Genomic DNA, 17,457 nt, shown 5'->3' with positions numbered 1-17,457 from the left:
TATGAGTGACATTTTAAAAACAGACTCGCCCAATAATATCAATAAACTATTGTAGTTCATACACTAGTAGGTACACGTAACCGAATTCACCTATAAACTGAAGCAGAGGTCCTTTAGTTTTGTAAATAAACACAACTTGTTTGTTATAATGTTATTTTGACTATTTATTAAAATCTTAGGTACTTTTTAGGTAGGTATATTATGTACAGGTATTTCAAAGAAGGCTTTTGAAGGTAAAAAACAAAATTCAAAGGTATTATGCATAACTAAAGCTTGATGATGGGGGTAATTTAAAGCGTACATGACTGAAAGTCGAACCATCTAACATTTATCTTACAAAAATCCCTAGAGATGAATCTGAAACGTGGAGAAAACCGCAAAAGATTGCGAGTTAGTTATACGAGCTTCTAAGGTCACCTATAAATCAGTCATGGCGAAATGGAGAGCTCCCATAGCGGTCAATTAGCTTCGGAATCGTACATGAATCATTTGGTATGTCTGTAGCCCTGTAAGTGGTATTGGATTCACCTAATTGAAGGAAGAAACCTACGAGTCCTACGACATATCAAACCTAGTACCTACTTATTAGGAATCCTACTAATATTATAAATGCGAAAGTTTGGATGTCTGGATGTTTGTTACTCTTTCACGCAAAAACTACTGAACGGATTTTGATCAAACTTTACAGTATTATTGTTTATAACCCAGAATAATATCGTCACCGTCGTGGCAGAATTAAATAACTGACAAAACCAAAGTTGCGAGATATTCACGTTTTTGTGATTTTTTTCGTTAAAAATGGCGATAACTTTTAAGGGTAAAAATATTTTATTATCGGTCTTTTGATATTTTATACAGCAAATTTTAATTTACCTTTATTAAATCAATATTCTTCGATGACGTTATTTTGTATTATTTTAAATAAAAAAAATAAAAATGTAATTATTTAGTTTTGCCACAACCGTATTTTACAACTAAGTTGCAGTTATTTAGTTTTTGCATGTCACTTATTTAGTTTTGCCACAACCAAGGTATTACAAAAACGAATGTTTCCATTGAATAAGTACACTTGTTTAATTTTGCCACACTTTTATTGACCTAAATGTTGATTTATTCATTTTATTTTATTTGTTTTGTTAATGCGATTTTAGTCAAAATCTGTAAAATTGTTAAATAATACTAGAATATACCTACTTATTAAATACTTATAAATGTTTAACAAATTGGTATGGTAACCATCAACATCAGATTCCTATAACATTGAAATTAAATTGAAAGAACCAACATCAAAATGAATATCAAAATTAAAATAATCCAAAAACAATAAAAATGTAATAGGGATATCTCCCTAGGGATCCATAGGGATCCCTTACCCTCAACGTCATGGCAGAACGACGTTCAATGTCACTGCAGATCTCCGTTGACGCTAAGGCACATCGGCAGCTCAATAGACAGATATGGAAGTCCTTGCGACATGATGTTCGCAACTTTAATACAAATAGTATTAAAGAGGTGATAGAGCGGAACCAAGGCTCGAAAGTGTTCGCTAGAGACAACTCTATTGGGCGAAGCTAGCTGACGAAGCTGAAGACTGCGGAAGGTGGTGTAACGCCAACAAAAGCCGAGGTTCTGGGTGAGATTGAAAAGTTTTATGGACAGCTATATACCTCGACGAAGATATTGTGGATATCAGCATTATCAGCCTATACGAGATTAGGATGGCTCTCAAACACCTAAAGAACAACAAGGCACCGGGTCATGACGGGATAACCTCGGTCCTTCAGAGACTATTTAACTTCGTCTTACTCCAGGGAACAACGCCAGAGGCATGGAACAGAAGCTTGGTGGTACTCTTCTTCAAGAAAGGGGATGAAACCTTGCTGAAGAATTACTGACCCATCTCGCTTCTGAGTCATGTCTACAAGCTGTTTGCGAAAGTTATCACGAATGATCTCGCGCGTAGGTTCGATGACTTCTGGCCTCCCGAACAAGCCGGTTTCTGAAAAGTGTCGGTACATATCGAGGTGCTGAAGTGCTTGTACAGAAACGCCACCATGTTGGTCCGAGTACAGGAGTGGAGTACGAGGGCGATTCCTCTGCAGCGAGGCATGAGGGAGATGTTATATCTCCGGATCTCCGAAACTATTCACCGCTGCATTGGAAGACGCTTTCTAACTCCTTGAATAGAAAGGATTCGGCACAAACATCAACGACGAGTACATCATTTAGCTTCGGTTTGCCGACGATATTGTGTGGTCATGGCAAAATCACTGGAAGACCTCGGCACAATGCTCGAAGACCTTAGTCTCCCAAAAGCTAGGCCTTCGGGTGAACAACATGGAAAAACGAAGCTTTTGTCGAAAGCTTTTGTTGGTTAGGAGCTCGAATCTTGAGATTGTTGACAAGTATGTCTACCTCGGACAAACGTTTCAGCTAGGTAGAGAAAGAGGTCGAATCCAACTCGGCTGGGTAGCATTCGGGAAACTACACAACATCCTTTCGTCCAAAATATCTCAGTGCCTAAAGACAAAAATCTACAATCTGTATGTGTTACCACTGATGACGGCTCGGGAACGCGGCCTCTTACTCAAGTTGCACAGCGTGCTTTGAAGAGGGCTATGCTCAGTTTTTCTGTACAAGAGACAGGGCACATTAGTACGCAGAACTGACAGACGATGGGGCAGCAAGGTTCTGGAGTGGAGGGCACGTACCGAAAAGCACAACGTGGACTTCATAAAGGTAGCAGGAAAGCACTGGATGCAGACCGCTACCAGCCGGTCATATTGGAAATCATTGGGGGAGGCCTATGTTCGGCAGTGGACGTCCTATATGGCTGAAATGATGATGATGATGAAGGTTTAACATCTGAGTAATGACATTGAAATTAAAAGTAACATTTAAAGTAATGTTACAAAAATGAAATAAATCAAAAACACAATTTGTACGAGTATTTTGAAGCAATGTTTCGGATTGAGTTGTGGCAGAATTAAATAAAGTCACTTATTGACTTTCTTAGTACAAGTATTTTGAAGCAATGTTTTGCAGTGAGTTGTGGCAGAATTAAATAAAGTCACTTATTCAGTTTTGCCAGGTAAATTTTACAACAAACAGAGTTGTAATTTATGGTCAATAGTTTCACTAAACTGAAGATATCTTTGGAAATATCATAGATATTGCCACGAGAGTACGACCAAAATATAGGTAACACTTTCTACTATACAAAAAGTGGAAAAAGTGATTTTTGCCAAAAGTGTCAGTTATTTAATTCTGCCACGACGGTGACGATATATAATTTAGGCTATAATTTATGACGATCTGTGACAAACTAAATTACACGCGGGTGAAGCCGCGGGCAAAAACTAGTAGATCGCATAATATGTAGGACCATACTATAATTTAAAAAATGTTACGTAGCAAGATATGTATTTAGCGTCGATCCAGCAATTCCAATAAAAATGTCTTACAAAGACACGTTTATTTCTATTTTTATACATTCATGTTCACGACGTATTAATAGTAGGATATTTTCTGTTAGGGTTTCAGACGAATAAAAAGCTGAAAGCACCTACCTACAGAATGAATGTGCTCGTAAATTAAATCCCTTATGGGCTTTAACTAAGGGACAAAATATTTTCAATGGCACAATTATCACTATATCCCGCTTTATGTTTGTTTATTCAGTTCAACCTTTTTGTTGTTCTTCTCTGTGGGCAGATATCAATTTACAGCTGGTATCAGTAAGTTCTGGTTTTTAAATTGGCTTTCGAAAAAAAATTACCTAAGTAGGTACACTGATTTCCAGGCGGAGCACGCAAAGCGGTAAAAACTATGACGGTAGTTTATCTTTCCAATTAAAATTATTGTACGTGAGACCAGTAGGTATTGGCCATTTTTCAAGTTGTTCATTTAAAAATTTAGTTTGAGAAGCAACTCTAATCGCTAAGAAGTTTTAATTAAGCATTGAAAAATAAATGTACAATTAACTTTCGTATCAAACACTGCACTTTATTTCCAACAAAAAACATACCAAAGCTTGGAGTCCCCGTAGCGTTGTAGCTGCTACGGCGTAATACAGAAAGCTTCGTAGCACCTCAGAGCGTTGACAACTTACTTATCTTTCGTAGCGTTATACTCGTAGTTGGCATAGTTTTCACTGTCAAGAAATAATGAGGATCATTTCGATTTTTAGCTGTGAATGCAGATTTATAGGGCTAAGAAATCCTTAATACACAGTGCAAAAATTTTTGTTCTAAGACAAAAATTGACGAAGTTATGGCCAAATTACTAAAAAAGTTCACTGACCGCCCGGCGCGGGGACGATGACGTCATTATATCCGATCCGAACGCTGCCGACGTACTGCGTGGATAGAAAATATTTTTTTCTAGCCAAATTATCAGTTTTAGAGAAAAACTTGTAATGACATTTATTCATCAGAATAAAGTAAGCTATCGATAGGTAATTTTTAAAAATAGAAATTGTGAAAAATAACGCAAAAAATCCATACGCTCATACGATTCAATGGCACGCAGAGACGCGATTGGGGTCTCCGCGGTGGTATATTTGGCGATTTATTCAAATAAAGTGTTCATAAGTGTTGTTAGAGTATAAAAATGTATAAGTATTAATTTATTTACTTCTAACAATAAGGTATAGCTGAGGCAGATACACTCTGCCTAGGCTACAAGACATTGCTATGAAAATCATTTCGATGTACACGCAATACCTACCTGTTATTTAGTTTTTCTGAGTTAAACCTACGCACCTACCTATCTATTCGCCGTTCCCATGGGCGGGCCAGCTGCTGCAGGAAAGGACAGCCGCTCCGTGCTGGAAATCTATTTAATCTTTGCCTAGAAGCTGGGTATGACTACCCCGCCCCTCTCCTCTCCCCAGGTCATAAGCTGGGCATGACTTCCCCCTCGGCCAGAAGTTGGGTATGATTTACCCCCCCCCCCCCCCCCCCGACCCGAAACTGGGTATGACTTGACCCCTCCCCCTCCCCCCAGGCCAGAAGCTAGGTAAGGCTTGCCCCTACCCCCAGGCCATAAGCATAAGCTGGATATGACTCCCCTTCGGCCAGAAGCTGGGTATGACACCCCCCCCATGCCAGAAACTGGGTATGACTTGACCCCCCCCCCCTCCCCCAGGCCATAAGCTGGGTAAGGCTAGCCCCTCCCCCCAGCCTATAGAAACTGGTTATGACTTGACCCCTCCCCCCCCTCCCCAAGCCAGAAGCTGGGTAAGGCTAGCCCCTTCCCCCAGTCCATAAGCATAAGCTAGGTATGACTCCCCCTCGGCCGGAAGCTGGGTATTACTTACCCCCTGAAGCTGGGTAAGGCTTGCCCCTCCCCCCAGGCTATAAGCTGGGTATGACTTATCCCCCCCCCCCAGGCCAGAAACTGGGTATTAGCATCATATTATGTATTATTATGTTCAATACAAACAATCATTAAGTTACACTCACCCCAACCGCGTCTCCGCATTGCATCGAATCCTATGAAAATGTGGTTTTGGACATAGCAATACTTATTTTTCACAATTTTTATTTTTAAAAATTACTGGTCGATAGGTTACTTTATTTTGAAGAATAAATGTTATTAAAAGTTTTTTTCTAAAACTGATAGTTTAGCCGGAAAAAAATATTTTCCATCCCAATAGTACGCCGGCTGCGCTCGATTCGGATATAATGACGTCACGCGGCCTTGCGTACGTTGACTTTTAGCGGCAAAAACGGCCTATGTTTATTACTTAATATCTTCGTAAGTAATGGTCCGATTTGGATAATTCAAAAAGATATATCTTTCTTATGTCTTAAAGATTAACGTAGATACTAGTTTTATTGAATTTTCTACAACAGTACTGATCCTCATTAACATGTATAACTTAATGTGCATCCCTAAGTTCTTATTGAGTACGCATGCGCGCGTTCCAGTGACCCGTATAAAAGCTCACTCTCGGCGGTCGGGAGCCATTCCCGCCAACAATCTCCCGACCGACAGAACCTGAGAAACCGCGAGTAAAAGTTGGGTCCGACTTTCAAAGTGCACCGTGGCCAAATTTTGTGTAGATAATTGTAAGTAGTTATCATTAAATCATTTGGACCCTTTTTTAAGCACACTTTTATGTCTCGAAAAGTACAAAAAAACTTTTTTTTGAGTTAGAAACTTTTGCTATTTGTAATATTGCGATCACACACATATTTTTTGAACACAATGTACTTACCTAAATATTAACAGTAAAAGTTGATTTTATTTGGTCGGAAGAAGGAATTTCGATTCGTCTGGGATTGTAATTGAAACTTCAAATAATATTGCACATGATATTGCAAAAGAAAAAACACTTTTACTCAGACTCACGTACTTTTATAGTAGGTTCATAATATACCTAATATGTAACCTCACACATAATCTGGTCCAGTGTTCATCGCGTGACTACAAACTCTGAAATGATGAGATACTCACATTTTATAATTTAATTGTATCTTCTGGAAGATTACTACAGTTATTTAAAAGCTTAAGATTATACGAGAAAATCAAGTGATACCTACAACTTAAAGGGGCTAGTTGAATACCTAGTTTTATTACTGTTTTAATTTTTATAATGATTGCAATTAATGTAGGACAATTTTAATCCTTCGCATAATATTTGAAAATGTAGACTCAGTTTGGAGGAAACTTATTTACTCAAATCCTTTTTGCAGCTAAACTTTTTTTTCCTTTGTTCGCATGATAAATGTTAGATTACATCTTGTATGTCATTTTAAAGATATTTTAGTTATATTGGTGTTGAAGCGAAAACACCGTCTCTATTAACAAAAGAAGTTCATTATAGGACGGCTGCCCCTTTGTTGATATGAAATACTGATAACTAACTTAAAGTTTAATGAAAGCTATTGTAATTGAAACACGAAATTCTGGGACAGACAGCAGGAAATTTCCTGTCTGAAATATTCTCAATCAGATAGCAAAAATATCGTTGTACCTATTTTGTTTGTAAATCATTAAGAAAGGTAAAAAAAAAAAATGTTTTTTTTTTCAATTTTTATTACTAGTTAGTAAGATTTCATTTCCACCTGACTTCTTTATGCCATTTGACACGATCGTAACCATAGGACTACTAAGGTTGCGTTTTCGGATTTCGTGTGGGGAATTGTTAGTGTGGTGAGCACGAGAATTTTTACCCTGAGTCATGGACGTTTGCTCTCATCTCTCTAAGTACCTACTCTCACAAAAGTAACATTAATACGTTTTATTCATGTATTTATCTGTTTAAATTATGTTTTTTTTATTTGTAAGTACTTAAACATTATGGATGAACCTATGGATTTTTTAAAAGAGTACTACCTAATCTGCTGCTACTTAAACATTATGGAGAAACATATGCATTTTTTTATAAAAGTACTAGGTACTTAATCTGCTGCTAAAAGTATCTCAAACAGCCGTAATTATTTGCCTAACTTCACTTCACAACAAGCAGTACACAAGTCTTTTGTATTGTAAGACTTAGGTACGTCCTAGTTACGAACAAAAGCTAGTGCTATCTCTTTACCCTGTAGTTCTTAAAGGTTTGTTACCTGTTATGCGATGTTTTGATTATGTGAAATGTTAGTAAGCTCACGCATTACATACTGTGCAAGTTTTATACCTTAAATTGTAAGCACCAGCAGCTATTTTTTTCCAACTGTCACATTATTTACAAAGCTCTAATCTGAGCTTAGCATATAGTATGTGATTAAAACGGATATTTAACTAAATATATGAATGAATACATAAGGTTATACTTAATCGTCTATGAGTCTGGGTATAAATACATATAAACGTTGCTACCGATTACATTAACATGTAGTTCATGTAGGAACTAACTAGATTTAACCATTTATTAACTTATCAGAAGTAGACAGAATTGTACCCGCAACTTCAGTAAACTTATCTAGGTATTACGGATATCATAAATATAAGAAAGGAAATCCTCCAAGCCGCAGCCTTATTGCAAACAAACAGGTGGAGTACTTCGCAGCATAATTGAATCTGCCAAGTTTATGTCCTTCGTTGTGATAGAACATTATTGGCCTCAGCACCGATCGCGCTCGGAACGACCTTTTTATTATTCATGGCGAGCAACTGCAATGTTTGAGGACTCGATGCGTCGTATTTTAATAACCGATTTCAACTTTATGGGGCCAAAGTTATTATGTGTAATTTAACTTCCGTCTATACCTACAACTTAATAATTTTAGGCAAAAATAGGGTTTGAGACAGAAATCAAAATAGGAAATGCATTTTTAGATGGGGATAACACGCAACGGCGTTGGCAGACATCGCGGATGCATTATTCTGGTGGCTTTTGTGGCATTGGCGTTTTCGTCAACCTATGTTGAACAAGTAAGTTAAGTTTGCTCAATACAAAAACCTATTTTAATAATAATCATGACTTTAATTTATATTTTATTCTGAAGGTAACAAGCTTGCCGGTTGATGCATCCAGTCAGTGGCCGACATTTCCACGAAGAAATATAGCTGCCTTAGCCAGAGATGGGTACTTGAAGAACGGTTCCCCTGGCTTCAAGAGAAGCATTTCAACATTGGCTAAAAATGGTCAGCTGCCTACTTATCGCTCGCCGTATGATGAAACCGACAGGCAAGAACAAGATGACGAGGAATCCCATGAGAAACGCAATATGGCTTCTATTGCCAGACTTCGAAGTTACGCAGCCATGAAGAGGAACATTCAAGCGCTGGCCCGGGACGGGTACCGCGTCGGCCGGGGCCAATACAATCAGCCGAATGACAAACGCAATATTGCTGCGCTGGCTCGTAACGGGTTAATCCACAAAAAGGCCGAAAGTAACGGGGATGAATACTATTACCCTTTTTACCAGAATCCGATTCCTCCTCTCTCCGAAATGGACGGGCCGTTCGATTTGAATGAAATGTACGATCTCCAACAGTCGATTAATCCGGATATGTTCCCTCCTCTCTCTCGGGTTTATAAGCGCGATGTGTATGGAGGACAAGCGTTGAACGATTTCGACGAAAAACAATTGGAAATGGATGACAATTGGTACTACAAAAGGGGGTCTTTGGGTTTGCCTGTGCATGGACTTTTCAGGCCGATTTACACAGACCCTACTGCCCGAACCAAGAGATACATACTTTCTCTTCCAGACGTGATCGACAATAATGAAATTCACGTACCGGAAAATGATGACGGGTCCGATGACAAGCGTTCCGTAGGTATGTAACAACAAGTTATCAATCTTCAACTTTTCAACTTATTTATAGCTTAACTTTTCTGACATTTGTGTATGTTACAGATGAAGATATGGAAGTGCGTGATAATTTTGAGAAACGTCATATTGGTTCATTGGCTCGATTAGGTTTACTTCCATCATTTAGGTTTTCGGGCGGACGCTATAGTAGGTCTGGACGAGCCAGGCTGTTATTGCCTAGCCAAGAAATGTACAGGTCTTGTAAAATTTAAAACAAAATCAATGTGATATTATTTGTAACTAAGTAGTGTTGAAGAGTTATAAAAATGTGCTTTAGTGCTTCAGAAGGAACTGCATATAGAGAGCGGAATTGTTAGTCGCATGATAAATGTTAGTGCACTGTGCTCAATGTCAAAGATTGGTGTTTAGTGTAGGATTTTTCATAGATTTGTGGACGTTGTTACGAGACATTCGTCATTGAGTATGTCAGGTTAATGTGCTTTTTGAAAAATGTTTAGATTTCTAAGCATCTTCTGTGTTAGAATTGCGATGAAGTGTCGCATGTTAGCAGTGAACACCTTTGTGTAATTGACAGTAGATACCACGTCTCAAATTTTAATTTTATTGGCACATATTGTTTTGTAAAGAGGTACAAGTTTAGGCAGAAGTTAAAGCATTACTTATGTGTTAGATCTGTGTCGTTGTAAACAATTTTTATGAAATTTTATTTTCATGACCTAATTGTGCATTTATATTTCAGGAAGCATTCCTCTGACGAGAATTTCGGAATTAGGTGAGTTTTATGTTTACGAAAAATTTATTATTTGTATATCTAGTAACTATAATGTGCTGTCGAATGTATATTAAGGATTTGTTTTCTAAACCATTGTTCCAGAGTACCTTCTTTCTCTATTATATTATCTCTGGCCTTATATGTTTTCATAGTCGTCGCCTTGTAAATTGTTTGTGCGAGCCCCGTTTGTCGTGTTATTACCGCGCCTTTGTGACGTTTAATTCTGTTTGCCCTGCTGTTTCTGGTTGATTTGGTTCATTTCAAAGTGCTCTGTTTCTGGTTCATTTCAAAGTGCTCTCGTAATACCATTACCCGGTAATATTGTTTGCCACTGTGACATTTAGGCCGTAAAATGTAGGTAAGAGGGATACTACACCGGATGTCGCGGCGTGGAGCCTCGCGCTCGGCGGAAACCAAACTAAATATAGTTTCTCTTTAACAACGATAATATTGTCCACTACCCCACGTGTAGTTTTGTGGTTAGTTAGTAAAGTTACGGAATTGAAATGGATTTGTTGGCTTTGTTTCTCTATAAATAAGTAACAGTAACTACTAACAGTTTCATCTCTGGCTGGATTTATAGATCGTATAAGAAAAATGTAGCAGTTCATGGAACTTTACGTAATTATAGGATAATGTAAACTCTATTTATACTTTCAAAGAAGTGGCCATTTTCATTTAATACGACTTACTTTATAGCCTCTTTAATATCATATCTTTTTATAGGGAATATCTCACTAGTGCCGAAGCTGACGCAGCAATCGATTCAGACGACTCCGACCTACCGCCGCCGGCAGTACCTGCTTACTCGCACCCGACCGGCCGGCTCCTCCACCGACCACTGAACAACGATCTCCCGATAAACACCAGACCCCTCGCACCTCCACCCATTCCAAATCTACTCGATTCGTTCTCAAAAAACAGCTGGCACTCCAAAGATAGTCCCCGATTCTACCACTTCAGGTCCCTAAAGATTCCGTATCATACGTCTGATAAGCGGTACCTGCTACTCCCGGCAGTTGACAACTTCCTTCTGCGGAAGGCCTACCGTAACAGCAGCCTGCCTGGACGCCGTAAGAACCAGTAGCTATGCCAGTGCCAGAGCAACCCTCGGTTACTCGGCAGCGGCTTCAAATCTCTATGAACTCTAAATTTAATCTCGGTCCCTATTTTGTGTTTTACGCCAACTCTTCTACCATTGGGAACACGGACTCAGAACTGGACTATGTAGACAATAATTATAAGCGAAAAATATATTCATTCAACATCAATGGTATTACGTTGTGATTAAAAAATTACATTCATCATTAGAGTATAAGTTTAGAATATATTTTAAGGGATCTCATTACATAAACGACTTGGCCAGCCTTTAACAGATATCGTATACTAATTTAAAGTGTTGTAGATACAATTTTAAGGTGTCAATCGCAAATATTAATACCACGTACTAGAAATTACGTATTTAGGTAGGTTTTGTGTAGTTTATAATACTTTTTGATGATATCTATTTACCTACATACTAATATCATGAAATACTTTAATATTATCTTTGAAATTCTTAAAGTCTCTCTATTGGATAGTAGTGGGTAATTATCCTGGCTTCCAGAATTATACTGAAATTTAATGTGATACGTAGAAAATGATATACCTAAGTTTACTTTCCTTTTAACATTTCAAATATATTTTGTAACATATCCTAATTATACATATTTTTAAAATGTCTCTTATTGACTAGACTTAGCTGTGTTTGACAAATAATAATATTTTCTTGGAAACCAATATGTTAACTTTCTGAAAGCTATAGGCTTCTTTGCAAAAGTCTTGCCTGGATTTTGAGCTTTGTATCTTTTTCTCGATGATATTTAGGACAATAAATGGTAAACATGAAGTGACCATTGTATGAGATAATAATTTTAAATGATAATATACTGTAGTCTTGTCTTTTGAACGTAAATACAGGTAAATATTCAAATGTAACGTCGTGTTTGTTGTAAATAAACCAAACAGGTCAAATACTTTGTTTTATTAATACCCTACCCCTGACAATTTCCTCATTGCTAATGTTGCTATAGTTTTAATACACAGTTAAATAGATAACATTTCCAGAGATATTTAATTAAATAAAGTTAAAAACAAAAAATATATCAAATAATAAATGGATGTAGCACTGTCTGAAATAACACATAATATTAGGTAACTGTAATGCAAAGAAAGCCAGTGAATTAATGAATTCTATCGAATGAAATAATAAACCTCTATCTTTTGTTAGATTGTAAATGAGTTTAAAATTTTACTGACATTTTCACTCTAATTTTACCCTTGGGATATAAGGAATATCCAAGAAATCAGAATCGTTAGTTAACTTTGAACTCACTGAAGCCAAATCTGAGTTAGCTAATGAATTTTCAGGAAAAAGTCTAAAACTGGGCAATCCAAATAAACTTGATGAATTCGAAGTGTGTGAAACAGAATGTGGCAGTAGGCTATTAAAATTGGATATTTGTGATAGAGATCCTAGAGCACTTGGGTTAGGAATAGAAGACCCTATGTTGCTGGCATTGAATAGATTACTGTTTTGTAAAAGCAATCCAGCGTTACTAAGGGCTTGCAGACCGGCACTGAGAAAAAGGGAAGGGAAGGGGAAGCTTAGTCCTGTTCCAGGGGATAAAGGCAAATGTCTTTGTTTTAACTCTTCATCTGCTGAAATCCATGGGACCGTAATCTGGAAATGATAAGTACATATGTTAATTGCATGTATCATGAATGTTATTATATTTTATAGGGTTCCGTAGTCCTGACAAGGAACCCTTATAGTTTTGATATGTCGGTCTGTCTGTCCGAGGTTTTGCTTGGAAACTATTGGCACTTGAGAGCTGTAATTTTGTGGAGGTAGGTATGTATATTAATCACGCCGATAAAACGGTAGAATAAAATTAAAAAAAAAAATATTTTTTAGGGTAGCTCCCCTACATGTAAAGTAGGGATGACATTTTTTTTCATCTTCTACCCCATCGTGTGATCGTGTGGGATAGATCGATGACGGTGGTTAATTTATAAATAACCCCTAATGAAAAATAAATCGTTTTCAGTATTCATTACGCATGGTGTTGATAAGAAAATAAAGAATATTAAAGTCATACTTACCAATAAAGAAAATACAATAGTTTTGAAAAGCATCTTGCTGAAGGAACCTTCTCCAGTAGATATGGCACGTGTGCAGTCGAGAACGGCTTATAACTAGACTGAATACAATGCAAATGCTAATTTGAAGGCAATCAAGGGACTGCACTTGCTCTATTCACAAACCATCACTGAGTACATTTTAGGTACCTACGAGTAGTGGGTATTGATATAAAATTACGGATTTGCAGGAAATGTTTTTATTGTGTTAAATGTGAGAAAATCTATTTGAACACATTGGTATTTTATGTAGTTGTAGATGATTGGTGCTATTTGCTGTCTTTGGTGCTTAAACTTAGTACGGTTCACAGAATACTAGATGCAACCCACTCGGGTTCATGGGTCATGTTGTTTCGTGATTTCAAATGAAATAAAAAACATTTTAATACAAGACTCTAATTTTTCTACTGTATTCAGCTGTTAGGTATAAATAATTTACATAAGACAGTACAAACAATAAAATGGAACATATTGGGGCTACTAAATAGAACCATTGCTTTCATCAAAAAAGTAAAAATACACAATTTCATTTTGTATTCCAATTCAATCTATTATTATCAATTTAGGAGAATTTTGGAAATGATTTTGTTTTCAATGATGTTTTAGAAGATTACAATTATTTGTAATCAAGATTACAATTATCCCATTTGGGTAGTTGAGTCAGCGGCGGTTGTAGAGTCAGCAGCGGTTGTCGAGTCGGCAGCGGTTGTCGAGTCGGCAGCGGTTGTCGAGTCGGCAGCGGTAGTCGAGTCGGCAGCGGTTGTCGAGTCAGCAGCTGTTGTCGAGTCGGCAGCAGTAGTACCTGCAGTAGTAGCACTACCGCTGCATGCAGCAGATTGGGTGAGCGAGCAGCGCCCGTTGTTGCAGTGGCGGAAGAAACCTCTGCACCTGGTCAGGAGGCCGACGTTGTTGGGCATGCAGCGAAGAGCTGCAGTGCAGCTTGAGCAACTGGAGCCAGCCTGTGATGAATGAAATGTCAATAAATTGATGACGGAGAACACTTTATTATAATACAAAAGTGGACGCGTTTTAATTACTGAGACTCTGGATAGCGCAACATTATTACTCACAGCTTTAACTTTATTAATCAAGATTTTGATTTGAAATTGAAATTTAAGTACAATGGAAATTAAAATTACTTGTTATGTTAACCGATTGTTCCTGGGCGGGCTGCGCCCTTTACCTCAACTGGCATCCGCAGAATACCTACCAGTGGTCGTGACGGCGCATACTGAGCTGATGCCATTTTGGTGCTTGTACCCGTTCTGTTGTCCAGTTTTAGTTATTATCTTGCTGTGTACTTGCATCGAATAAACACTTTTCTTTCTTTCTTTCTAAATGATATATTCTTTATTTACCTGGGTAGTATAGTTGCAGGAAGTAATCGTGGGGAAAGCAGCGAAGAACAGTCTGTTCTGTGGTTCCTGGTCACTAGCTTGACGCCTTTTCCGTGTTTGAGGAACGGCAGTTGTGGACGGCAATTCTGCTGCAACAGTTTTTGAGCCGAACCCATTTAGACTAGGTATATTGGGTAGCCCAGGAATAGAAGGTAAATTAGATAGGTTAGGAAAGCTAAATGGGAATGCCAAGAATCCTGACTGCCCCGGACTAGATCCAAAGTTTGAGCCAAAACCGGACCCAAAACCGGAGCCAAGGCCGGAGCTGGCGCTTGAAGCTGATGGCCCGAATCCCGGGAAGTTGGGTAGTTGAAATCCTCCAAAGTTTCCAGCACTTAATGAGCCGAAAGATGGGAATTGAAATCCTTCTTGAGCAATAATCTGGTGCACAATCGCCTGAAACATATTCATGAAAAATGTGAGATAGAAAAACAATTGTTATTTTCGAATTTTAATATACAAATATCGTAAATAAGAAGTATTTAGCTGACAAAAACTATGCACAATACAGAAATTATTGTTTGGGGTCTTACCAGAATGACGATTGCGTAAATTGGAGTTTTAGTATTCCCCATCTTGTTTTTAGATAATCTTGCACTTGAACCCTTAACAGCTACTGAAGATTGCTAGCTGACCCGAGCTTATATACTCATGAAACATAAAGGCAATGTAAATTTGATACTTCTAATCGTAAGGGCTGTCAATAATACATTGTGTGGATATTTGTAAGTAACGCAGCGACTTGCGCGTATTGCGGACGACAGATCAAGACAATGTAAGGTGTATGTGGATGTGGTTGTAAAAGTCTATCTTTCAACAAAAATATGAAGGGTCCTACACGCAAACTTGCTCACATTTGCAATAATCCATAGGTACTAAGTAATTTAGTAATTTTATCAATAAATAAGAAAGTAGCTCTCTGAAAGTATAATAGTAAAATAGAGAGTGAAAATTTGTGTGGGAAATCATGCAATCATTCATCATATCAATTGCCAATCTAAAAACTCTATACCTACGGCTATGGTAATAATAGAGAAAGTGCTTTTAACAGACAAATAGGTACAACAGGTTAAATAATAAAATAAGTGATAAGTATGACTAGTGGTATATCTAAAAAAATATGTCTTTAAGACAGTGATTTCAGAGCAAAAGTAATGTTTTCCACCCTTTGAAAGGAATTGAACTATCTCCAATTTAATTTGTGTTTTCATAGGAGAAAAGCTTGTGTCGGACGCAAAAATTATCAAGTTTTCTTTTACTTTGTGTGTCAGTGGCGTTCGTATGATTAAATTTTCTGAGTTTGTGACAAGGAGTTGCTTTGTGTCACAAAGTAGCGTTTGACCAACCCTGACCATGACTGTTCAACCAAACAACGTCTTTATAATGACATTGTTAAGAGCTCTTTCAGTAAACGGCAAATGCTTTTCAGTGCATTGAATGCGCTTTCATTTGTTTTTCTTTGGGTCACGGTTTTCGCCACGTAAAGTCGTCACAACCTTACATATTATGGTCTATATGATAAGACCTATACTAATTACATACATTCAGAGTTTAGCTTGATTTGCTTGCCTGTCCTTGTCGGAAAAACGAGGAAAATTTAAATTAAAAATAGAGGTCTCGAGCTTCGTGAGTAGTACATTAGACCTTTTCTTAGCGTGGTCGGTAATTTATTAAAGAAAATATGTTTTTGTACACGTTCATGCATTATTTAGACGAAAATGGCATTGCACAGAATAAATTATTGTAAGTATTTTACAGAGCGACTGAACACAATTTGCTGGTAAAATTAAACTAAAATATTTAAAACATTTTCATTGCAGACCTTTGTCAATTTTAACACAGTCACACATCAAACTGAAGTAGACTCAAAGAAAGAGCACTTGGGAAATTCACTGTAATATCGTTCGTTTTCAGGCCCTTTTATAAACTGGCAATGGATTTTAAATAAGATAAAATATCTTGATTGTATTAAATATCTTGGTTATTTCCCCAAGCAGTCATGCATACTCAATAATTTATGAAAGTGACTTATTTTGTCAACATTCTATTCATAAAACCACAAGTTCTGTATTATTAAAGGTAAAATTATGATTGATAACTATGATTGAATATGAGTCTCATTGCATTTTTATTACCAATCCTAATGAAGTAATAATAAAATACGAGTAGTAGGTCTCTTAGTTATTCTGTTTTACATTAATACATAAACACTCAGTGAGCTGCGTACGAAACGAAGTAAATAATAAAATAGTAGGTCTATTACTTTTTTTGTTTATTAAATCTGGTATTTTGTTACCAAAAGCAATGAATTTTTAATTGGATGTTGCATTATTATTTAGCCAGTTTTATTGATTTTTTAGAGAGTAGAATAGTTTCTAGGTCTATTAGTTGGTTATTCTGTTTTACATTACTACTAGCTGTGTCCCGCGGTGTTACCCGCGGTAAAACGTAGCCTATGTGTCTATTCAGGGTTTCAGCTCAACTCCATACTAAATTTTATTAAAATTGCTCCAGCCGTTTAGACGTGAAGAAGTACCTAACAAACATACACACTCAAACGCTCACAAACTTTCGCCTTTATAATATTAGTGTAATTACATAGACATTCACTGAACTGCGTAAGGCTCTTCAAATACTTAATGTTTTCACCTCTATTTGGGTTTGACAAAATAAAGGATTGTAAATACTTTGTCAATTAGTACGGTCTTTTTTGGTGGGTTAAAGAACTTATGCACTTACAAATTAAAACGAAACGTGGTCAGCTTAACTTAACTAGGTTTTTACTTATAAAATAAAATACAAATACAAGTGCTATTTAATGTAGCGAATAGCTGACATGGGTCCTAGTGTCGGTGTCACATACAATGCTGCAAGGAAT

General features: G+C 37.2%; 2 protein-coding genes across 2 annotated transcripts; one reads left to right on the top strand and one right to left on the bottom strand.

Moving 5' to 3' along the window:
- Positions 1-5,985: 5,985 nt before the first annotated feature.
- LOC135078471 (neuropeptide-like precursor 1) lies at positions 5,986-11,662 on the top strand. Its single transcript, XM_063973019.1, has 6 exons — positions 5,986-6,074; positions 8,287-8,382; positions 8,457-9,234; positions 9,315-9,465; positions 9,970-10,002; positions 10,729-11,662. The coding sequence occupies exons 2-6, from the start codon at positions 8,287-8,289 to the stop codon at positions 11,087-11,089; spliced, it is 1,419 nt and encodes a 472-aa protein (XP_063829089.1). The 5' UTR covers positions 5,986-6,074; the 3' UTR covers positions 11,090-11,662.
- Positions 11,663-13,820: 2,158 nt separating this feature from the next.
- Positions 13,821-15,014, bottom strand: LOC135078640 (uncharacterized). The gene is made up of 2 exons (XM_063973167.1): positions 14,541-15,014; positions 13,821-14,141 (listed from the first exon to the last, which is right to left on the bottom strand). Exons 1-2 carry the CDS (start codon positions 14,988-14,990, stop codon positions 13,821-13,823), a joined length of 771 nt encoding a protein of 256 aa, XP_063829237.1. The 5' UTR covers positions 14,991-15,014.
- Between the last annotated feature and the right edge of the window lie 2,443 nt (positions 15,015-17,457).

Source organism: Ostrinia nubilalis, chromosome 15 (assembly GCF_963855985.1).
Source record: "Ostrinia nubilalis chromosome 15, ilOstNubi1.1, whole genome shotgun sequence".
Lineage (NCBI taxonomy): Eukaryota > Metazoa > Arthropoda > Insecta > Lepidoptera > Crambidae > Ostrinia > Ostrinia nubilalis.
The sequence above is the reverse complement of the archived record's forward strand: the minus strand, read 5'-3'. Positions and strand labels throughout refer to the sequence as shown.

What these genes read in the sequence shown, in the direction of transcription:
- LOC135078471 (XM_063973019.1), top strand. Translation starts at nt 8,287, where the DNA reads ATGGGGATAACACGCAACGGCGTTGGCAGACATCGCGGATGCATTATT. An exon ending in CGATGACAAGCGTTCCGTAG is followed by an intron (nt 9,235 to 9,314) that starts GTATGTAACAAC and finishes TGTATGTTACAG; the next exon opens with ATGAAGATATGGAAGTGCGT. An exon ending in CCTAGCCAAGAAATGTACAG is followed by an intron (nt 9,466 to 9,969) that starts GTCTTGTAAAAT and finishes TTTATATTTCAG; the next exon opens with GAAGCATTCCTCTGACGAGA.
- LOC135078640 (XM_063973167.1), bottom strand. Translation starts at nt 14,990, where the DNA reads ATGAATATGTTTCAGGCGATTGTGCACCAGATTATTGCTCAAGAAGGA. An exon ending in CCTGCAACTATACTACCCAG is followed by an intron (nt 14,142 to 14,540) that starts GTAAATAAAGAA and finishes CATTCATCACAG; the next exon opens with GCTGGCTCCAGTTGCTCAAG.